This window comes from Erythrolamprus reginae, chromosome 1 (genome assembly GCF_031021105.1).
Source record: "Erythrolamprus reginae isolate rEryReg1 chromosome 1, rEryReg1.hap1, whole genome shotgun sequence".
Lineage (NCBI taxonomy): Eukaryota > Metazoa > Chordata > Lepidosauria > Squamata > Dipsadidae > Erythrolamprus > Erythrolamprus reginae.
This window is the reverse complement of record NC_091950.1, coordinates 94,567,560-94,592,583: the sequence shown is the minus strand read 5'-3', so window position 1 is coordinate 94,592,583 and position 25,024 is coordinate 94,567,560. Positions and strand designations below refer to the sequence as shown.

Genomic DNA, 25,024 nt, shown 5'->3' with positions numbered 1-25,024 from the left:
TAGTAATCAGTACACACCTGCTATCAATTAAAGTGATCAAGCCCATATAAAGTTCAGCTGTTCAAGTAGGATTTTTCTGTCATTTATTCAGTTACCTTTATAGCAAAAACCATGGTCTGCAAAGAGCTTACAAAGCATCAAAGGGTTCTCATTGTTGAATGGTATGAGAAGGGTAGAAAACATTTGTAAGGCATCAGATATACTATGCTACACAGTGAAGACAGTCATCAACAAGTGGAGAAAATATGGCACAACAATGACATTATCAAGAATTGATGTCCGTCCAAACCTGATGGGGGGGGGGGGGGAATTGATCCAAGAGGTTGCCAAGAGTCCCAGCAACCTTAAAGAAACTACAGGTATTTCTGGCAAGTACAGTACTCATTGTGTACTATATGTGGCAGCAATCTCCCGTATTCTTCATATGTCTGGGCTGTGGGGTAGGGTAGCAAGAAGGATTGCAAAAACCTACACCAAGTCTGACAAAAGCATGTGGAAAATTGTGTTATGACCTGATGAGACTAAGATTGAACTTTTTTTGCCATAATTTCAAAAAGTATGTTTTGTGCAAAAACAACACTGCTTCACCAAAATTATCCGTAGCCACAGTGAAGCATGGCGAAGGCAGCATTAAGGGGTTGCTTTGGATCTGCTTTGGTGCTTTAGTCATGGTGGAGAGAATTATGAACAGTTCCAAATATCAGTCAATTTTGGGACAAAACCATCAGGCCTCTGCTAAAATGCTAAGATTGAAGAGGCATTTCACCTTTCAACATGACAACAACTCCAAAGCGTGCCTTCAAATCAACAAGTAATTTTTGTGGAACATTTGCAAGTTCAGTTCCCTATTTAACACATTATGGTACTTTAAATGAGATGTTTCTGGGACATCTTGTTATCTTTGCAGAGCTATTTGTATCTAAACTGGAGCACCGGTAAAAACTGGTATAGGTGGTTCATTCCACTGAGGCCACTTATGCCCACAATGTTAAAGGTGGATTCAGAATCACACCCAAGCCATAAATCTGATCCATTGCAGTCCTATCCAGAGCAGATTCAATTTCTCTCCTTAGTGCAGATAAACAGTGCACGTCTGTCTTGTCTGAATTGAAATTCATTTTGCTGGCACTCATCCAGTTCATTACTACAGCCAGACTCTGATTCAGCAGTTTTACCATCTCACCTGAATTTGATGAAAAACAGAGATAGAGCTAAGTATCATCAGCATGCTGATCACATTTTAGTCTAAACTTTAGGATGATCTCATTCATCAGTTTCTAGTAGATGTTAAACAGGGAGGATAAAATAAAACATTTCATTATATACCACAGAGTGAATTGATTGGTTGGTTGGTTGGTTGATTGGTTGGATTTATATGCTGCCCACTTTCGAGGACTCGGGGCGGCTTACATCATATTAAAAAAAAAATCCTATTAGTTTGAGCAGAAATTTCCAAGTATCACCTTATGATGACTTTTACCCAGGTTTGAACAAAACCCTTTTAAAGATGTTCCACTCATATCTTCCTGCGACTTTCCAAAAAGCTATAATCATAAATGGAATCTAAACTACTACAATGGGCAATTCCTTAGAAGTTTTCTGGCTTAACGGTAATCTGTCAGATATTATGTACTTGAATTCTGTGTTTGGAGGTTAGGATGGATGAACTCTAAAGCTCCTCTAATTCTTATGATTTTTATGAACTCCAAGATAATTGATATCCTCCATCCTCAATTGTTAGCAATTTCCTGGAATGACAATGTTTTCCAGAATACCTACAGTTTGCTTTTGAAAATCATAATCTACAGAGAACAACAAAGGTGGTAAGGGTTTGGGGGCTAAATCCTATGAAGAAGAATTAAAGGAACTTGGTATGTTAGTCCTAAAAAAAAAGAAGTCTAAGGGAAAGCTCGAGAATTGTCTTTCAATACATGAAGAGTAGAGGGTGGCACCCAAGAGTAAAACAAGAACTATTGCTTAGTAGCTCTATTTCCAAGTTTGAAATAAGAAGAAATTTCCTGACTGAGAATTATTAAAATGTTAAATGGCTTATCTCCTTAAAATATGGGAGCTCTATCTCAGGAGATTTTCCAAAGAGATTGGCAGCTGTTTATCAAGAATAGTATGAGCATTCCCGCACTTGGCAGGGAATTAGACTAGAATATTTCCAAGATCTCTTTTCTCTAAGATTTTCTTTGGCAGGTTTGGTAGTGATCAACAAGAGTAACAATTTTATGAATACTTTCACTCATTTTAACCTATGTGGGCCTGGCTGAGGAGCATACAAAGGCTTGTTGGCTTGTTTGCTAGAGTGGCCTGTGGAGCCACAGGGTGGGGAGAGAAGATAGCTAGGCAAAATGAATACTCGCTGGTGCTTTCTGAAGGAGGCTGGCTGGCTGAGGCTTTCTATGGTGCGACAAACAATCCCAGACTTAAATGTTTCTGGGCTTGCTTGCCACTGCACAGGATGGCCAAAAGAGTATTGATGGGCAAGGAGATAGGGGAGTGGGAAAAGTTCATGAACCACATAATCATAAGAGCGGGTGGGTTGCCAAGGCCCTGAATTTTGATCATGTGATTGAGAGTCATTGCACTGGCATAGCTGGGGGCATGGATTGTGGATTAATTTTTCCAGCACCGTCATTATTTCAAATGGTTACCACATGAATGTTTATAAGTTGAGGACTATTTGAATACAAGGTTAGTGATAGTGTATATACAAATATAAGTTTAGGCAAAATTTGCTCAGAAGGGTGAAGGTAAGAAGGATAGAGGAGTGCAATCCTTTTAAGTGTTAGACATTTTAAGGGTAGCATTTTATGATGTTCAGGTAGAGTGCTGTACTGCACGCCACTGAAACTGATTGTAGATCTGTAGGTCAGCGGTTCAAATCTCATCAACGGCTCAAGGTTGACTCAGTCTTCCATCCTTCCGAGGTGGGTAAAATGAGGACGTGGATTGTGGGGGCCATATGTTGGTTCTGTTAAAAAGTGCTATTGCTAACATTTTGTAAGTCGCCCTGAGTCTAAGGAGAAGGGCGGCATAAAAATTGAATGAATGAATGCATGAATAAATTTATTTGATTGATTGATTGATTGATTGATTGATTGATTGATTTATATGCCGCCCCTCTCCAAGGACTCGTGACTGCTTACAACATATAAAGAATAATGTACAGCGAAATCCAATTAATTAAAGTTAAAAATCTAAAACCTGAAAACCAATTAAAATACACTCACACCCATTCAGTCAGCAAACTGACCATACATTCGTCGGCCAGGGGGCAGTGTCTAATGATTATAGCAACCATAATTACATAATAATGATTATAATTATAGATACAATAGTGAAAAATGATGTTAAAATGTCAGATAGTAACAGGCAAATGGGTGGACGTTTGCATTTTATAAATAGAATTGTAATGATGGTTATTAAGTCCTTCTGCATGGTACAAAATCTTAAAAAAAGGTCCAAGACAAACCTTGGCTGCTTGTCCTGGCCAGTTTAATGCAGGACTATTTGACATTGCCAACTTGCTGCAGGACAATTCAACGTGAGATAACTCTACTGTCATCCAACACTCTTTGACATTATTTTAATTTTTGTAATTCCATATATCATTTGTCCCTCCTTTAGCATCCTTTTTTTAATGGTTGGATATCATTTCTTAAAGATTTCAATACGAGGAAATATCGAAGAAATGATAGAATAGAATCGTTTAAAAAAGAATGCTAAAGGAGATACAAAACAAAATGTAAATGACAAGAATTAGAGTAATATTGAAGAAACAGTGGCAGATAACAGTATAGTTATCCCACACTGAGTTGCCCTATTGTGAGCTGTCCAAATAATATTAAAACAGTATACAGTGATCCCTCGATTTGCGCGTTCTCGATTAGCGCGAAACGCTGCAACGCGGTTTTTCAAAAAATATTAATTAAAATATAAGTCCGCGTTTTTTTTCCTACACCACGGTTTTTCCCGCCCGATGACGTCATACTGATTGCTGATTGGCCAAAATCTCGGAGGAGGGAAGGAGGGAGGGAGAGAAGGGAAGGAGGGAAGGAAGGAGGGAGGGAGAGAAGGGAAGGAGGGAGGGTTGCCATTGCCATTGCCGCCAGCGCTGCCCCAAGAAAGCCGGTGAGAGGAAGGAAGGAGGGAAGGAGGGAGGGAGAGAAGGGAAGGAGGGAAGGAGGGAGGGTTGCCATTGCCGCCAGCGCTGCCCTGTGGGTAGCGGCGAGGAGCCCGGAAAAATCACCATTGCATTGCCAGCCTCCGAACTTGCGTCGCTCCACCTTCTGCGCATGTGCGGCCATGGAACAAAGGGTGCGCATGCGCAGATGGTGTTTTTACTTCCGCATCCAGTATAACGCGGAAATCGGTTAGCGCGGGAGGTCTTGGAACGTAACCCCCGCGCTAACCGAGGGATCACTGTAAAAGTAAAAAATAGTCTTGCAATCATCAGATATGAAATGAACTTCTTTCTCTCTTTTTAAATGAACCATATAATACTTGGGACTCTAATTACTTTCATACTTTTAGCAATGGATCCAAAGCTTGGTGAAATAAAGTGAAAATTTTATTAACTTTGCTGGGCTTTGAATTAAACCCTTAGGCCATTGTAGTTTGATTCTGGTTGTCTCTTTATCTTGTCATCTCTCATTATGTAACAACAGATATATTCCTCTGATTTGTACAACACTGACAGCAGTGACAGTATTTGAGTTCATAATCATCCAGCCTAAAAATAGCAAGTAGTTGCAGAGGGGGAAAAAATCAGAATCCAGTTGTGTGTTTATTTAAAAACATTTACTGTATATACAATTCCAATCTAAAACACACCGGATGGTGTACACAATCACAATATAACATTACAATATGAAAACAAAAAACTAGAGGGTTGTCCATAGTTTTTCACAAAGAACAAACAGCTTTCATTGCCTTGGAAATGTCAGGGGGAAAAGGAGACACGCTTATCTCCAGTCAGTACATTTTATAATGTGGGGGCCTCTACCAAGAAGGCTTGCTTTCTGACCCACACCCATATGCTAAAATCATATTTAATGAAGCAGTTCCCAATGCACTGAAAAATGTTTGGTATTACTTTGATGTATAACTACATTAGTAAGCAATATTTGAATGTAATTTAAAAACATTTAGATTTAGAGAGCCATTTTGGTCCAGTGGTTACGATGCTGGCCTAGGAACCAAGAGACATGAAAGGCATGAAAGCTGACTGGATGATTTTGAGTCAGTCATCCTCTCAGTCATTCACAGGGTTGTTGCTGAGGAGGAAATAGGAGGAGGAAGGCGTATTGAATGTGTTTGCTGCCTATCAAAAGCAACATGAGAAAATATTATTTCACTGAAAGAGTAGTAGATCCTTGGAACAAACTTCCAGCAGACGTGGTTGGTAAATCCACAGTAACTGAATTTAAACATGCCTGGGATAAACATATATCCATTGTAAGATAAAATACAGGAAATAGTATAAGGGCAGACTAGATGGACCATGAGGTCTTTTTCTGCTGTCAGTCTTCTATGTTTCTATGTTTCTATTTGTAAAAATAATAAAGTCAGTATATAAACAGAAAACAAAACAAAATGTAGTTGCTGGTCTACAATCCATCTTGAATCCCAGCTATCAAAGTCCTACATAATTTCCTTGCTCCAGAGCTGACATGGTTGCCGCCTTACTTTTCCTGCAACGTTCTTCTTAGATGGATACAGACAGCAAGCCAGCAGTTACAATTCTGTTTGTTTTTAGAATAGAATAGAATTCTTTATTGGCCAAGTGTGATTGGACACACAAGGCATTTGTCTTGGTGCATATGCTCTCAGTGCGCCAGCGCTCTAAAAGAAAAGATATGTTCATCAACTTTTACTTTTACTGATGTGTGGTAAAATCTTGAAGCAGAGATAGAGGGTGGTTATTTAGTCTGCAAAGAATGTAAGAGAAATGTCTTTGCCCTGTAATTATGCCTATTGCTGCAAGCTTCTAGCCAATAAAGTTCAGCGGCAGGGATACCAAAAATAGCTTAAGACAGTCAAACACCAGAGACTTCCACAGAAGCGAGTCTAGAAGGAAGGGCAGGAAGTATCTGGAACACGTTCTTTACAGCCAGAATTCCTGGCTATGCTTAATTAGGGAAGTTAATGTCCCTTCCTTTTGAACTGAACTGACCTTTACTTCTCTGCTCTCTTTAACTGGCGGCATGAATTAGACTTAACACTCTCCTGAGGTCAGGCTCTGACTCCTGGCTATTGGAATCAGCGGTCATCTGGGCTGAGTTAAACACCAATGTCTGACAGCCTCTTGATCTGTAGGATGGGTGTCTGTAAGGTTTTCTTCTGTCTCCAAATCTGTGGAATCAAAGGAGTCCAGAACAGTTTCTCTAAGGCAGGCCTCTTGAGAATCAATCAACAGGAGCAGACTAGGTCCTCTCTCAAGTAAACTGGAACGTTCCCCTTTCGCAATAAGGTATTCACTGCAGCCCAAATAAGAACTCCTAGTTCTCTCCCATGCCACTTGAACTAAATGGTTCACAAATTGTCACGCATACCCCCTAGAACAGTGGTCACCAACTGGTGGTCCTGGGATCACTAGTGGTCTGCAAGAAAATTTTGGTGGTCTGCAGAGAAATTATTTCCATTTTTATATATGGCACTAAATACTAGTTATCGTTTTAAAAAAAAACAAATTATATTGGTGGTCCATGGGATTTAAAATTATGAAGTTAGTGGTCCCTGAGATCCGAAGGATTGGTGACACCTGCCCTAGAAGACTGTTTACTTCTTCACAATCCATAGACTGAAGAACCTTCACAGTTATTTGTATAAATTCATTGGATCTCACCTGTCCAACTTCCAATTTTATAGAATTGAATTGAACTGAACGGAATTGAATTGTTTGTTGGCCAAGTGTGATTGGACACAAAGGCATTGTCTTAGGTGCATATGCTCTCAGTATACATAAAAGAAAAGATACATTTGTCAAGAATCATGAGGTTCAATACTTTGATTGTCATAGGGTACAAATAAGCAATCAGGAAACAATCAAAATTAATATAAATTTATACTGTCATAATATATATGATATTGATAAATATATGTATATATATTGTATAGATGAAATTGATTCTTGTTCAAATTTATGTGTTAATAAAATTTATATTATATTATTATATTGATAAATTTATTTATATATGTTTTATTAAATTTATGTATGTATTTTTTGAAGTATTTATTTTAGAGCATTCTATCCTATCCTATTCTATTCTATTCTATTCTATTCTATCTCATCATGGTTTGAGAATCCAAGGCAGAGAGTCACTAGTCCTAGGTTTGCCAATGGAAAGCAGACCAGCTTTGTATATGATATATACTTTTTTATTAGAAGGCAAAAACTGGCTTATTCAGACAGGTTTTTAGTTTACAGGAAAACATTTTGCTGAATTAATTGATTTGTTTAGTGTGTTACTTGTATATTTTTATTTCGTTTTAATATTTCTTTTCTAATAAAATAAGTGGAAAGTCAATATTCATATGTGTACAGGAATATACATTTGATGTTTATTTTGGCATTTGAAAACTAACTCTGTGTGTCTTGCTACCTTTCCTTATCTCAGAAACTTTCTCATGAGATAAAATGTTTTTCAATTAATAGCTCATTATATCTATCTATCTATCTATCTATCTATCTATCTATCTATCTATCTATCTATCTATCTATCTATCTATCTATCTATCTATTAGATTTGTATGCCACCCCTCTCCATAGATAGTAAATATACCAAGATTAAGCCAAACACGCAGCATTTCTGTGAGCAAAATGATAAGTGTATAAACATTTATTGGAGTCTGTAACTTGTATTTTATATAAGTTAATCATCCTATAACTAGAAATAGTAGTTTCAGAAATTGCTTTTCTTTATCAAGGCTGTCTTGTAAAAGGATAATGTTTCCTAATTAATTTTTTGTTTCTTAACTATATGTAATCTCTATGACAACTTTATCGGAATCTAGAAGATCTCTAGTTTGTTATCTAAGCAGCTGAATGTTAATAGCAATTAAGTATTGACATTTATTTATTTTTATAAGCATAGATCTGTAGATATTATATGTGTTTTACAGAGTATGTGATATCTTAATTTAATTTAATTTAATTTTTTTCTTTATAGCTTTAATAGTGTACGTCAAGGAACTCATATTTTGTTCCGAGAGTTCAACTTTGTCCAAGCTACACCCCATAATAGAACATCGTTTCTAAGGACTTTTTGGCGATGCTTCAGGATGGTGGGGAAAAATGGAGGTGAGTCTTTAAAAAATTGTCTCATTTTTTAAGCCAAAAGTGTGGTGATCTTTTATCTAAAAAATTTGAATCAGTAACAAACTCGGCCAGTTTTTGCACTGACTTTAAATATCCTTTATGTATTCTTTTTCTAGATTGGGTTTTTTCCTGTGAGTTTTTACAGGCTATAATTAACATACAAAAGAGATCACTAATGGAATTTTTAAAGACATATTTGGAGAATAAATCTTGTCTCATTCTAGGAAAAAGTAAATGTATGTATTAGGTATAGTTGGATTATATAAGTTAAAACCAGTCTGAGAATATGTTAGGGAGTTCAGTGACCAATCCAGTTTTTCTCGTCATATTAAATGAATCCATGGATGGATACACTTAGTTTAGCTCTTCCACTAAGACCTGTCCAGCATGATGGACCCATTTGGTAGAATAAACTACTGCCAGTATAGTTCTTAACTTCATAGAACATAAAAATCCCTTCCTCCACAACAAGAGGGTATCTATGGAGGGGATTGAAATTGTTGTTATTATGGTTGGTAGTACAGTGAGCGAATGTTTAGACTGAATTTGACTTTTTCACCTACCTGTCAAGTCCCTCCCAAGCACCTGGGACAGGTAGATGCATTGCAGGAAAAAGACAATCCAAAGCTGCAAAGACGGAATTACAGATGTGGCATATGATGCATGAACATGGTGGAAAAGCTTATCATAAAGACAATGGTAAGCCTCTCTGTTTACAAGAAAATCACATGGACAGAAAATATAAAAATGGTTGATAGCACAGTGCCAAATGATGGGCTTCTCAGGTTGAATAGCACTCAACATTTTACTGAGAATAGATGAAAATATTTTGATGTTTATGATGTTGCTACATTAAAGCCTTCAGGACATCTAGGTGGTGGTATTGCATTGCAGGAAAAAGACAACCCAAAGCTGCAAAGACGGAATTACAGATGTGGCATATGATGCATGAACATGGTGGAAAAGCTTATCATAAAAAAAATGAAACAAAACAACAACACTGACTTATTAGGTATCAGTGAATTGAGATGGACTGAGTTCAGACATTTTCAGTCAGAAGATCCCAAGGTTTACTACTCGGGACATGAAAAACAAGGAAGTGCATTGTTTCCAATTTGGCAGGCTAGAGCAAGTAGTATAATTGACTTTAGTGCAGTCAATGAATGAATAATATTAATTAGACTTTAAAACATTTAATATGACTATTAATCAAGTTCATGTCCTACCCACTCATGCAGGAGAAGAGGTGGTTGGTGGTTTTTATGATTAAGCTCCATTTGAAATTGATAAAAGAAAGATCTGATTGTTATAATTGGAAATATGGATGAAAATGTAGTCGGACTGTATGATCTACGAAACCAAAATGAAGCAGGAGATTGACTTATCCGTTTCTGTTCTTCCATTGATATCTCCGCCCTAATAGAGTCTGAATAATTTAAAACAATACATATATGTGGACATTATCAAATTAAATTGACTATTTTTGGTAGAAGAAAGTGGAAGAATTCAGTTATAAAGATATGGAACAGATCACAAATTGCTCGTGTGCAAGTTTCCAGTTGAGTTAAAGCAGAAAAAGAAAGTCAATTAATTTTCACTTCCCTTGATCTTGTGGCTGTAAGTACCATTTTTCACAGTGAACATTAGACAATTTATAGAAGTGAGAATCACACAGGTAACATTACTTACACAAATGACAGAGTCTAATTATGATGCTTTAGGCATATTGTTCAAATATTTGCTGCCTGGATACATTTATAATACTGGGAAAAGTGGAAGAGAAAAGGGAAATCGGGACAACCAACAATAAGGTAGATGGATTCAGTGACTGTGGTGAAGTGTGTATCATTGGAAACCTTAACGGGATAGATCATCATGGAGGAAATCATTGTGATTGCTAAGAGTCAAAACCAGTTTGGTAGCACTTAATCACACTATTGTATCTTGAATATCATGATTGTGAGAATTTGGCTTGAAAGTCTTAAAAATGTGATAATAAAATTTCAACAGTATATAAAAAGTTTCATTTTCTGTATTTTAGGAACTGATACCATTGTGTGTTCTTTTTCTATTAGAAAAGTTGCCAGTGGCTTTTAATTAATAAACTATTCATCAAATCAGCTTTCATAATGAGGATACACTATATTTTTCTGAAGAAAAGATAATTCTAAATTTAAGTTGGTCTCTCCAAAAAAAAGAAAAGGAAGGAAGGAAGGAAGGAAGGAAGGAAGGAAGGAAGGAAGGAACACCAGACACACAAATACACATACACATGTATACACAGGCATACTGTACACTGATGGTGAAATGATGGGCAGAGAAGAGAGATCTGATGAATCCCTTTCTTCCCTACTTTGGCTGTCAACTTTGCTTAACTCAGTCCTGAAATTTTCATTCCCTTTCAAAATACTTGTGCACACTTCTATATTCAGTATATGCGTGTGTGTGTATTTATCAGAGGTCATAGCACCTAAAAGAAAAAAGGGCAGGATCAGAACTATATCTATTTCTGTCAACTAGTGAATTGCCTGCAATATAGGATAGCCCTTAATAAAATTGATTCCTTCTCTGCAAACAGCAATTATTTCATGCTAAAACCTATAACTGGACACACATTTCTCTTCTTCCTTCTAGCAGAAATCACAAAAAGGAAGTGGGAATGAGGATAGAGATGAGAGAAAGAAAGGAATACAGTGGAACCCCGACATAAGAGCTGCTCTACTTAAGAGCAACTCGAGATAAGAGCTGGGAGGGGAGAGATATTTTTGTTCTACTTACAAGCCCAAATTCGAGATACAAGCGCCAAGGAGCTGTCTCCTGAAGCCAAACACTAACTTCCGCGTTCGGCTTCAGGAGACAGCTGCGAAGCGGCGCGCGTGTTTTAAAAGGTTGCAGCCGGCCTGGGGGGCTCGGGGGGGGGGGGTGCTTGCAGCTTTCTTTCTTGCTCTTTTTCTTTCTCTCTTTTACCTTCCCTTCCTCTATTTCTTCTTTTCTTTCTCCTTCCCACCTTCTTCCCTCCCTCCCTCCCTTCACTCATTCCTCTCTTACTCTCCCCTTTCATAAGTTTCCTTGCTTCCTTCCTCTGTTCCTGTCCCTTCCCCCTTTCTTTCTTTCTTTCTTTCTTTCTTTCTTTCTTTCTTTCTTTCTTGCTCTTTTTCTTTCTCTCTTTTACCTTCCCTTCCTCTATTTCTTCTTTTCTTTCTCCTTCCCACCTTCTTCCCTCCCTCCCTCCCTTCACTCATTCCTCTCTTACTCTCCCCTTTCATAAGTTTCCTTGCTTCCTTCCTCTGTTCCTGTCCCTTCCCTCTTTCCTTCCTTCCTTCCCACCCTCCGTCCATTCATTCACCCATTCCTCTCTTGATCGCTTAAAGCCGGTCCCTGGTGCAAAAAGGGTTGGGGACCTCTGTCCTACAGGATTGGGTGGCAGAGAAGTTGAACATATGTAAATTTAAAAGTTTAAGAAAGTTTACAAGTTAAGTGAAAGAAACTTCATTATTCATTTATATGTACATGTACATTTCTTCATTAAAAACATGTCTTTCTGCATAATTTAGACTAACTTTGTGAGTTTTTTGAGGGCTGGAACCAATTAAAATTATTTACATTAATTCCTATGGGGAAAAGTCGTTCGAGATAAGAGCTGCTCGACTTAAGAGCCCAGGTCCGGAACGAATTAAACTCGTATCTCGAGGTACCACTGTAATTGGAAAGTAAAGAAAGATAACCCTGTTTAGTCATTGTAGCAGCTCCCAAACAACAGCTGCATTTTAGACTGTTAAAGACAGCCATTATTTTAGCAGCTATATCTGTGGTGTTTCTACCCTCACACATTTTTTTAATGGTTTCTATTATCAGCAAATGAAACGCCCCCTTCCAGCCCAGGAAATTGCCCAGATGGGGAAAGAAGTTCATGTTAAGAAAAAGTACTGTTAAATTAACAACATCAAGCTAGCGCATTGTGTACATATTTGAAAATACCAGTATTTTGATTTTCCCAGGAATATACGGAGTATTAATGTTTCCCTCATGAATATGCAGTAATAGGGTTTAGTTATTTGAAAAGGAACCATTAATGGAATTGGTTAGCTGTTTAAATCAAAACATCTTAGAATGATCCAACATCCACCTTAAGTTCTTGTTTCCAATTATTGGGTAATACTTGGAAACCCTGCTGAGCCAAAGTTCCAAGACAGTTTACAGATTGAACTTTGTTCAAGGGAGAACAAAAGAATATTAATTCTGATTATTATGTAATTTAAAGGAGAATCAAATAGAATTTGCACAAACAACTATAGCTGGGAATACACACGACTTGAAAGATGAAAAGGACATTTTAAGAATTTCCTGGATTCATCCTTGATTGTAGGAATTCATTTAGCAGAGTGATTTTTAATCATTTTACCCGTTGGCAGCAGTATCAGAGAAATCATACTATATATGTCGGTGATTTACTCACTGCCTGGCTCCACTTAGCATGGATGATTACAGTACATTTTATATCCAGCTGCTTTTAAAGACAGTTCAGAAACTTTAACTAGTGCAGAATTTTAGCATGGTTGTGTGCTACAGTATAGTTACAGTATTCATGATTCATATTTATCTCTAATCACCTGCCTTGCCATAGTGTTTTTAGGGCTGATTCAAAAAGCTGGTTTAAAGTACAATCAGGCAGGGATGAGTTCCAACTTACCTTGCTACCAATTCCTCCTGTGCCATGTGGGCACGCCTGATGGGCGCACGCATGCTCAGTAATGAAAAATCGGGGGGGGGGGGTGTTTAAGCAGCCAAAAAAAAGATACTAATGCATGCCCAATGCTGGAACGTTGGCTTCTGTGCATGATCAGAAGGGAAAATTTAAAGAAAAAAATTAAAAAAGATGGTACCCATGGATCGGTACCAACTGATCCGGTTCAGTGATGTCATTGTGACATCACCAGTGGGTTGCTTCTGGCTTGGGTAAATTGGTCAGAACCAGGAGGAACCCACCCCTCCAATCAGGTCTTTAAAATATTTGGGATTTTTTTTTAAAAAAAAATGTTGGTCAGCTCACAAGTCGGTTTTTCACTGATTTCAGGGCCTTGAAAGACATCCCAAGCATCTTTAATAAACATCTATATACCGATAGATGAAAACTAAGAATGGATCACCCATATTATTCATTCATTCATTCATTCATTCATTCATTTTCTACGCCACCTAATCTTGAAGGACTCAGGGCGGCTTACAATAATTTTAAAAAGTACAGTTAACAATAAAAAGAAGTCAAGTACAAATTAAAGCAATAACCCCAGTTAAAACCCACAACTCAGCAATCCAATTAAAACATACATATCATTCAATACAATTTGGCCATGAAAGATGTACAACTCATGGCCTCCAGACCTTTTGGAAGGCCAGCAGGGTGGAGCAGTACAGACATCGGGGGGAGGGAATTGGTTCCACAGAGCCGGGGCGGCCACAGAGAAGGCCCTCCCCCATGGCCCTGCTAACCTGTATTGCATAGTCAACGGGACCGAGAGAAGGCCAACCTTGTGCAATCTTATTGATCTCTGGGAGGTATATGGCAGGCAGTGATGGCTACCAAATTTTTTACTACCACAATGTGGGCGTAGCTTATGCATTTTGTTTCAACATCTTTTAGTGCAAATTGGGTGCTCTGGAGCTCCATTTTCGCTACCCCACTGCATTCACCCCCGTCCGGGCAGTAGCCCACCCCTGATTATCTACTATATAAAGTGTGCATGCCCAGAAGCAAAAATCAATAACAAATCCCCCCCTCCCCAAATGGTGGCATCTACAGACCCGCTCCAACAGAACTGGCTCTGTGACCACCGGTTTACTATCGGTTCTGTAGAACCAGTGCAGATGGGAGGAACCCACCTCTGGACAGGACCAAGAGTCTAATGTTTTCCTCCCACTCTTCTTTGTCGACTTTCTGGAACTCCCTTAAAACCTGGGAGTCGAGTAAAGTATTATTGAAGGTAAATTTTAATGTAGGTATGTTAAGAGGAAGTTAAAAAAGAGTAAAGTTGAAAAAAAATATGTTAGAATTTAATTGATTTTAGAAATGTTTTTAAAATTTAGAAAAAATATTTTTTTCCTCCAGGCTTAAAAAAATTGAAAGAATATACTGAATTTTATTAATATGAATATATTAGGGTATAAATGGTAATAAGGAAACAGAAATATACACTGCTCAAAAAAATAAAGGGAACACTTAAAGAACACAATATAACTCCAAGTAAATCAAACTTCTGTGAAATCAAACTGTCCACTTAGGAAGCAAGACTGACAATCAATTTCACATGCTGTTGTGCACATTCAACTTTGTACAGAACAAAGTATTCAATGAGAATATTTCATTCATTAGATCTAGGATGTTATTTGAGTCTTCCCAGAGCCGGGTTGGCGCAGGAGGTAGAGTGCTGTACTGCAGGCCACTGAAGCTGATTGTAGATCTGTAGGTCAGCGGTTCAAATCTCATTACCGGCTCGAGGTTGACTCAGCCTTCTATCCTTCCGAGGTGGGTAAAACGAGGACCCGAATTGTGGGGGCAATATGCTGTCTCTGTTTTTTAAAAAGTGCTATTGTTAACATGTTGTAAGCTGCCCTGAGTTTAAGGAGAAGGGCGGCACAAAAATCAAATAAATAAATAAATAAAATTTTTTGAGCAGTATATATTATTTCCCACAGCAAGTAAATGCAGTGATTCTTAAATCAATTCCTTTATCCAAATCATATTCCATAGTCTACCGTGCTTTGCCCCAAGCAGCCTCCCCATGCCCTGTTTTGGCCGGCAGGGTGCTGCAGGAGGTGTCTATCCCGTCTCCCACCACCATTCTCTATCTCCCCACCGGCCCACAGAGAGGAGCTACAATGCTGATCCGGCCCTACTGGTAGAAGAAATCCATTGTGACACTCCTGCTTATTATTATTATTTTATTATTATTATTTATTGGATTTGTATGCCGCCCCTCTCCGTAGACTCGGGGCGGCTAACAACAGTAGTATAAAAGAGCATGTAAATCCAATACTAAAACAGTTAAAAAACCCTTATACGTAAAACCAAACATACATACAAACAAACAAACATACCATGCATAAATTGTAAAGGCCTAGGGGGAAAGAATATCTCAGTTCCCCCATGCCTAACGGCAGAGGTGGGTTTTAAGGAGCTTACGAAAGGCAAGGAGGGTGGGGGCAATTCTAATCTCCGGGGGGAGTTGGTTCCAGAGGGCCGGGGCCGCCACAGAGAAGGCTCTTCCCCTGGGGCCCGCCAAACGACATTGTTTTGTTGACGGGACCCGGAGAAGGCCCACTCTGTGGGACCTAACCGGTCGCTGGGATTTGTGTGGCAGAAGGCGGTCTCGTAGATACCCTTGTCCGGTGCCATGAAGGGCTTTATAGGTGATGACCAACACTTTGAATTGTGACCGGAAATTGATCGGCAACCAATGCAGATATTTTAAATATTAGTGTTTGCAAAAGATGGCAACAGACTCTCCCAAGTTTTTGCCTTTCATATTTATAGAAATATAAGCATAATATAATTTGTAATTTGGCAACCTCTGATTTTAGAAACAATATACTAAGATGTTTAATTATGTCACATTTTCATCTTTGGTAGAGATGGCAGTAAAAGAAAATGGCCTTGAGCTAAGTTTCAGATTTCTTGAAGAACTTAATGTTTTTTAATGGTGTTTTATGGCAGCACCAAGTCTTTATACAGGAAATGGAGGATTCCACTCCAGTGGAAGGATTGAATCAGTACTTTAGTGAACATGCCAGATGCCTGTTTTTTATACACAACACACTGTTTTTTGTTTGATCTCGAGATAAACATGCTGTGACCCAGAAAATATACCGTACATTGTTTGCTGAAACCTTTCTTGGCTAAACATAACATACACATAAATGTTGAAAGTTACAGACAAATACACGAATAAATAGATTCTTCCTGTTGTCTGAAAATGATTTTAAATATGATTTAACTGAATATTTGTTAGCTTTGATGATTAGTTTGTAAAGAGGAAATGTAAAACTTCTGCTTTCATTATCCCTTTTTAGTTTCTTCTTCTTAACTTCCTGTTGGTTCAGTGGTACATCAGTGCAGCATACTCCAACAGCTGTTTTTACTTTGCATCATAAAATTCATCTCTTACTACTACATTTACTGTTGGCTTGGCAATTTTTAGCTTTCTTGTAACATGCCTTAATAAGTTGGTTTAGAGTCAAAAGGATAATCATTGGATATTAAAAAACACAGTGCATGTGTAGAATGAACTGAGATTTACTTTTTAATAGAATGCTAATTATAAAACTTAAAAAATGTTTCAGAAATTCTAATAAGAGAATTGGGTAGATCTGTATTGTGGTCAAGAAAAAAACATTATTTAAGCATCAATTTAAAAAAGAACTGAATTGCCCCAAAACATTAAACAAAATGCATATATTTGTATGTAAATAGATTTGCAAAATAAGAAAGAGTTGCTGAAATTCAAATATAAACATGCTACACTTCAATGTGTTGGGAAAGACTATGACCAGATGGTCTGTGTGACACTCAGTTTGCTCTTCAAATGCTAATTACTGAGGGGCAACTTCATAGACCCCTCTCTTTGCTTTGGTTTTTATCTTTTAATTGAACTTGTGTGGAGAGACCTTTGAACAGAAGCCTGTCCCTCTGAAATAGAATAGTTAGACTGCATTGCAAAAAGCAGATATTGATCCTCCCATTTTAAACTTAACTGTTTGTATTTTTAATCCCCTGATTAAAAAACTTTACATGAGAATCCCTCCCTCCCAAAATTGAAATATTATGATTAAACATTTTTGTCTCCTTAAGCCTTCCTTTCAGTTGACCTTTGGAATCTAGTTGACCTGTTCTTTGGAATGTATTGTCTGTTCTCCAGAACAGTTTAATTAAATTGTGTTTCCTAAGTATAAACAGCCCTTCAAGGATCTCCTGTGGAGTTTTGTGAGTTAAGCACGTGCTTCTCCTAACTCCTGTGGTTTGCAAGACATGGTGACTCTCTGGTTTTAATTATTGTATTTTTCTTTGAGTCAGTCCAATTAAATACATTTTGATTGAGAACTCTTTTCCCCACAAAAGAGGAGATAGTCTCAAAAAGACAAATACACACTGAAGGACTCTTTGCTTCTAAGTCCTCCAAAGTCACAACCTATTCAGAATTAATTACTGTTATGTGACACTGATTTTATTAGGGTTGGGATACATATTCTTCCATCTTCTTTGAAATACCAGGGATTAACATGTTTTGGTTGAATGAGACCATCATCTTAATTCAAGGCAGGAGTTGTGATTTTAATTTCACAAATCCCTATTTATATTATTCCCCCCCAATATCATCAGAGACAGCTGAAGTGGAATTGAAACTCTCTAGTAAAAAGCGTTCAGCTTTTTGTTAGATTAAAAAAAGAAAAAGACAATAATAGTTTTGTATTAAAAAAAACACCCCTATAGACCTGACTTGGGACAGGTCTTGGAAAAATCCAGATTGTAAACCTTTATCTGTTACAAAGCTCTGAATATTTAACATAGCAAATATACAGTAGTTGAGCAGCTTTTGAAGATACTGCTGTCTCTGAAGTGGGCTATAATAGGTGCACTATTCTTGTGAAAATGACCTATTATGCAAATACTCTTCTTGTCATTCGAGCCAGTCTACCCTTATCACCAACTCTTATACTTCCAAACTAGCTCTATTGAAGCTGTATGATGAATTCAGCTTAATCTAGTTTGCAGAGTTGATCTGTTTCTAAAACATTTCTGTGAACTGGAAAATGTAATATACAATAATTGTGGCAAATGGACTTAGAGTTACAGTAATGATGGGTGAACTGTTGGAAGACCTAAATGCCAGGTTAGAGATAGATCATTATGGAGAAAGTCTTCTATGTGATTGCTAATAGTTGACATCAACTTGAAGGACATAATCATGATCAAATCATATTCCATAATCAAGAGCTGGTTCAAGAATGAAATGTGTTTCATTTATTGGAATGATTAAGTAAAAATCTCAATATTTTAGTAAGCATCTGATTCAGTAATGAAATGTATTGTTTCATTTATTGGAATGATAAAATACAATTTCTGATGGTAGTTTTGTTCAGCAGAGTTGCAAAACAGATTGGGTTGATTTGTCTACAATGGGACCACAGTAAGAAAAGCACAAATATTTGAGACAAAATTAAACCAAACTCATTCTTGTCTGAAATAGTGTTAGAACATTGAATTAGTGACAAATTAGGTTTCTGGAGTGAAGAAGGATATGAGTTTGCCTTTTTTTTTTTTTTGATAAGTAAGAGAGAAAAATTCCTGAGAGGAGCATTGTTGATTTTCATCATATAACGTTTGCTTGTTTATTTAAAACTGTAACGTTCTTTCATTTCTGTGTGAAAATATAGCACAAAGAGGGTGTCTATTTTTTTCAGAATTGTGCTCGCAGTTTCTTGAAACCTCTTAGTAGTCTTTTGGATCTTTGGATAGCATCTAGAAAATCTGTTGAAAGGTTTTGGTAAGCCTCCTTTTATTCCTGCTAGCCCAGGTATATAGCTGTACAATGTTTATGTGTACAGCTTCAAAATATGGAAATGCTTTAGCTTATAGCAGTGCAAAGAAAAGAGTCCTCAGTCCGTCCTGTTTTTGCTTCTATCCATCTTTTCAAGGACAATGGTATAAAAATGATTGATTTACTGGAAAATTGCATGAGGATATGTTTGGAAAAATAATTTTGGAGCAAAGCTTATAGGATTGCAAAGGAGGGGGTGTCTATGCAGTTTCTTTACTTGGAGTTGACATCTTACTCTTTAACTCTTATGAATCCAAATAGAATGGGAAATCTTATTGACTTCAAGAGGGTTTCCATGACTTAAAAAAAAATATGGATCTAATTATACATGTAAATCCTTTTTGCCCCTCAATATATTATTATGCAAAATTCAGATACAGTAGATATTATATAGTAATAATTTAATTATGTAGTCCCTTGCAGTTTAAACCACTAAATTTAAGTCAGTTTTATGATTTTCTTGTCTATATTAAGAAAATTCTACTCTGCCTAAAATACATAATTGTATCTATATATTTAAAACTGTCCCTCCTCCCAAATTAGCCCTTGATCTGGTTTGGTAGTACAGAGGAATTGTTAAATTTTTCCACTGTACCATCTTCTATTGTGTGCATTGAAAATAAATTGTTACAGATCTGTTTTAAAAATGTACTCTTGCATTTAATATGTTGTCTAGCATGGGCTTCAATTGTGGAAGATCCCTTCATGTTTACATTGTCATGGTTCTGATCAGAGTCTCAAGCCATCCAGCAATAAAAATCCTGTCTTTTATTAGAAGCACCATGTCAGCATTACCTAGGTCAGTGATGGTGAAACTATGGCACGGGTGCCACAGGTGGCACGCGGAGCCATATCTGCTGGCACGCAAGCCGTTGCCCTAGTTCAGCTCTAACATGCTCGAACAGAGGCTGTGGGAGGGCATATTTGGCTTCCAGAGAGCCTACAGGGAGATGGGGTAGGACATTTTTACCCTCCCCTGGCTCCAGGGAAGCCTTTGGAACCTGGGAAAGGAAAAACACGAGTCTACTGGGCCCATCACAATTTGGGAAACTGGCCGGTCCCTGCCTCCAATGGGCCTCCCGGGGGGCGGGGGAAACTGTTTTCGCCCTCACCAGGCATTGAATTATGGGTGTGGGCACTCATGCTTGCGCAATAACGCACATGCATGCTCTTTCGGCACCCAAGGAAAAAAAAGTTCGCCATCACGGACCTAGGTGAAGCCAATTATGACTTTGCCCCCTTCATGCCTTGCTCTAATCCTGTTTCCCTCTGTGTCAATTGGTCACATTCCCCAAGGAGGTAATTTTGTGGGTTGCAGAAGTCACTCCCTTCCAAGCATTGTTGGTGTCCACCATAAGGTACCCATAGCCTTGACTTGCTCAGCCAGAATGGATTTTGTTATGATTGAGGAGTAAATTATTTGGCGCAGTTGCGGGGTGCAATTTCCCATTCCCCAGCCTATGGCCACTGTGGAGCAGGTCAGGGAAGCTTCACGAGTTGACATACATCTTATCTATGGTATTTAATTTCCTGGTTGGATGTAAGTGAATAGAAGAAGGAGAAATTGTCTTTATCCATCCTTTTGGATTTTCTGTTGCCTTTGCAATTCTAGTAGTTCTAAAATATCTACAGCAACAATAAATCTTTTAACACATGTAAATCCGTCAGGTTCTGTTCTAGCCTTCTAATCATACTCTAGATGTGGTTTATATCACTTCAATTTCTGAACCTACTCAGTAAACAAAATATCTAATTAACATCATTCAGTGGAGAGAAGCCAGTTCAAAGTTATACTGTCATAGCTTCCTATTGCCAGCAGTTGACCAGAGATGTGGAATGGAGGTTGAGATTGCTTGGAGACTTTTCAAGCTCCGACAAGTTGGAAAGAAGAAGAAAAGAAGGAAACAAGAACAAATTGTTTACAAGGGATAAATATGGAATCTTGGAAACCAAAAGAGGAATTTCCCAACCTCATTTATTGAAATTAAGTAGAATCTTTTTGAATTACCGGTATTTAAAATATTTCTTCTCAGATTTCTCACCCACATGGAATAAGTTTATATTTATTAGATAAGCTGTCAATTGACTCACCTACTAATTTTGGGTTTTTTAAATGTTTGCTTTCTCTTTCATTCATTTCCCAGCTTCCCCACAGTCTCTCACAGAAATTCCCAAAGTGCCTGCCAAAATCTGGACAATGCCAGAATAAAGCATCTGGGCACATCATTCTAACAGACATGTGTCCTGTGCAGATTCCAGATAGAAACCAATCTTATCCAGACTAGGAAGTGATTTGATCATGTGTAAAGATGTCGATGTAATCTCCTTCATAGTCATATACTGTGAAGCAACCAATTTTAACAAATAGCAGATATTGTATATAGATGCCTCTATATGTAGCTGGATGCCACTTGGGATAAATCTATATATGGAATTTTAAGATATAGGTCATTCATTACATGATCATCATAAACATTAAAAAAGTAAAGTGTATCAACAAAACTTGATTGCTAAGGTAAAAGAAAAGAGTGTGCTTATAGTACATCATTGAACAAATGGAAACATTTGTTATTTTTTTTCTCTTTGGTTGAGTTCCTGCTTATTCTGTAATACTTATTGGTAAATCAGTACATTATACATTCATTGTTTATATGCTCTGATTGCATATAAAGATTAATTTTGTAGCAGATGGGTTGTGGCATGGGTTTTCTTTTGCTTGCTTCTGATTAATAAATAATTAATTTGGTAATGTTATATATTACAGATGTCATGAATTTTTCATTCTCAAGAAAGATATCAGAAATTTTACTTGCTTTACTTGCTGAGGCTATGAGTTGGTAATATAAGGTGTGGCAATAAATACAGGAGTAGGAGCTGGGAGTATCTGAATTTAATCCTGATAAATTTCCCAGCCTTGAGCAAATAATTTAAAGATGTTGTTTCTACATGTGTAATCTAGTGGGATTCAAATTTTTTTAGTGCAGGTTCTGTGGTTGTGGCTTGATGGGTGTGGCGTGGCTTCGTGGGCATGGCAGGGGAAGGATACTGCAAAATCTCCATTCCCTCCCCACTCCAGAGGAAGGTTACTGCAAAATCCCCATTTCCTCCCGATCAGCTGGGACACAGGAGAATATAAGATCATAAGGACATAAGAAGAGCCATGCTGAATCGGGGCAAAGCCCATCGAGTCCAGCATTCTGTCACACAGTGGCCCACCAATTGTCCATGGGGATCTTGAGCAGAAAGAGAAGGCAAGGCCCTCCCTTTCCCTTGTCGCCCAACAAATGGTACCCAAGGGAATCCTGCCTGCCTCAACCAACATAGAGGCGGCACTTGGTAATCTGTCTAATCCTGAAAGGAGGCAGAGAATAGATGGGGGTGGGACCAATCAGAGGTGGTATTTACCGGTTCTGCAAATTACTCAAAATTTCTGCTACCGGTTTTCCATAACTGGTCAGAACCTGCTGAAACCGATCTCTGGTTTAATCTAATATATATGTGACTTAAGAATCTTAAATCCATTGTTTTCAGTTTGATGGTTCAGATTTTGACATCTATAAATTTTCTTGGTACAAAGATTATTATTTATCGCTTTATCTTCCGAAAGATTGTATCTTTTATAAATGTAAAAATTTATATCTGATTCATTTCTGTAAAAGACTTTTTAAATGTTATTAAATTATACTTATTGGACAGACTACTAAAGATGTGTGATTTTAAATAACAAGTCATTACACATATTTTGCTAGGAAACTTAATTTGATGTGAATCATATTGTGAAGACAAAGTCTAGTAACATGTAAGTGAGTTTTTAAATAGGTGGTTTGCTTTAATAATGGGCAAAATTTATATATGGTGCTACAATTTAGAAATGTTGTTAGTTAAACTGAATTTTGGCTAGAAGACTTCTGGCATGAAGGCTAGAAACTGTCTTTCCTTATATTCTTTAGTGTACCAAATCATTTTTTTCTTCCTTATGGCAATCTAACTAAAAATAGCTTTTCAGAAATTTCCAGTGTTTTAAATAGATAATTACTACAGAGAAGAAATTCTACATATCAATACCAATTGATACTACTGTAAATCATTCTGTCAGTGAGATCAGCCAGGTGTTGATTAATATTTTATGATATCATATATTTTTCATGACTTTATTTAGTTTGGTCAGGATATTTTTTTAGTGATTTTTAATTATTAGATTTGTTATTTATTGTGTTATTGTTGTTGTGAGCCGCCCCGAGTCTACGGAGAGGGGCGGCATACAAATCTAATTAATAATAATAATAATAATAATAATAATAATAATAATAATAATAATAATATTTTTGAGGGAAAAATATCCCTCAAAATATTCTGGTAATTTTCAATTATGAATAAGTAACAGAATGAATAGAAATAGACGATGAGGCTTGTTGCTTTGTATTATAATCTTTTTTCTTTTGTTTATAATGAAATTACAATTACTGATCTGAAAAAAGAAACATCTAAAATAAAACTGTATCCAGCAGATATGGTTGGTAACTGAATGTAAACATGCCTGGGATAAACATATATCCATCCTAAGATAAAATGCAGAAAATAGTGTAAGGGCAGATTAGATGGATCATGAGATCTTTTTCTGCCGTCAGTCTTCTATGTTTCTATGTTTCTATCCCATTAAAAATGTACCAGTCCAAATATTTTTAATATTACTTTAGAATTGTATATCGGTTTTATTTTTATATCTAGATACATATAGTTGACACTATTCATATATCATCAGTTATGGGGATACAGTATACTTAATGATCAGCTTAGCATGTGCTTCCTTTGGGAACGTAGGTATTGACTAGCCAAGGATTGGGCTGTCATTTCAAAGCTTTTTAAAAAATAATTCTACACATAATACACCTTTCTTTTTTTGTCTCAACATGTGTGCATTTTTAAGGGCGAGGGATATTGTATGGCTCAGGTCACGCATACAAAAGTGAGATCTTTATTGGCCAGAATAAAGTGATGTCCAATAGAAGTTATTGCTTCCTTTTTTGCAGTTTTTATTGAAATGTTGATTGCAACATTAGTAAAAGGAAACTCAAAGAGAGAAAAGAGGTGAAAGGAGAGAATAAAAAGTGAAAGGAAAGGAGAAAGGAGAAAATAAGATAAAGAAAAGAAATATATAAAGAAACTTCTGTTCTTAATCACAAGTTTAGATAAATTTAACAACTCAACCCCTGTAAGTTTACAAAAAATATTCCTACTTCTCATAACCTATCTGTATGAAAATCCATAAATCATAAACTTTTCAGTCCTATTGGAATGTTGTGCTTTATAATCATATTGCTTAGTGTTGGAAATTCCTTTCGAATTCCTATTTTAAATGAGGACTACCTTCCCCCATTTGTTTTTTGTTTTGTTTTGTTTTATTAGATTTGTATGCCGCCCCTCTCCGAGGACTCGGGCGGCTCAAAACAACATAAACAGTGTACAAATCCAATTTTAAAATACAATTTAAAACCCTTATAATAAAATAAAATTATCACACAATCAATCAAACCATACACCAGCCTTGACAATTGGGGTATGTGTTAGTTTCCCCATGCCTGGCGGCAAAGATGAGTTTATAATAACTTACGAAAGGTGAGGAGGGTGGGGGCAGTCCTAATCTCTGGGGGGAGTCGGTTCCAGAGGGCCAGGGCCGCCACCGAGAAGGTTCTCCCCTGGGTCCCGCCAGATGACATTGTTTAGTCGACGGGACCCGGAGAAGGCCAACTCTGTGGGACCTAATCGGCCGCTGGGATTTGTGCGGCAGAAGGCGGTCTCGGAGGTATTCTGGTCTGATGCCATGTAGGGCTTTGTAGGTCATAACTAACACTTTGAATCGTGACTGTAAATTGATTGGCAGCCATTTGCCAATATAAGCCACTGTTTTAAAAAAATAACAAATAATAAGTAACACAGTGTTGTAAAACAGTAATATGATCCTGCATATACTGAAATAGTTAGCTATGCTTTTAAGAATTGTAATTGCTGGAAATTATAAGCAGAAAAAAGGACTTAAGGCCTTCTGTAAAAATAAACTGTATGTTTTAAAACTTGAATACCATGAAACAAGTGTTTGCACACT

At 37.2% G+C, this 25,024-nt stretch overlaps 1 protein-coding gene across 3 annotated transcripts in view; it reads left to right on the top strand.

Annotated features, from left to right (window-relative positions):
- Positions 1–25,024, top strand: part of CSTPP1 (centriolar satellite-associated tubulin polyglutamylase complex regulator 1) — a 147,650-nt gene that overhangs the window by 57,629 nt on the left and 64,997 nt on the right. For all 3 annotated transcript variants that reach the window (XM_070759928.1, XM_070759936.1, XM_070759944.1), the window contains one exon: positions 8,181–8,311. In XM_070759928.1, coding sequence (XP_070616029.1) covers positions 8,181–8,311 — 131 coding nt within the window. The remainder of the gene's footprint in view (positions 1–8,180; positions 8,312–25,024) is intronic.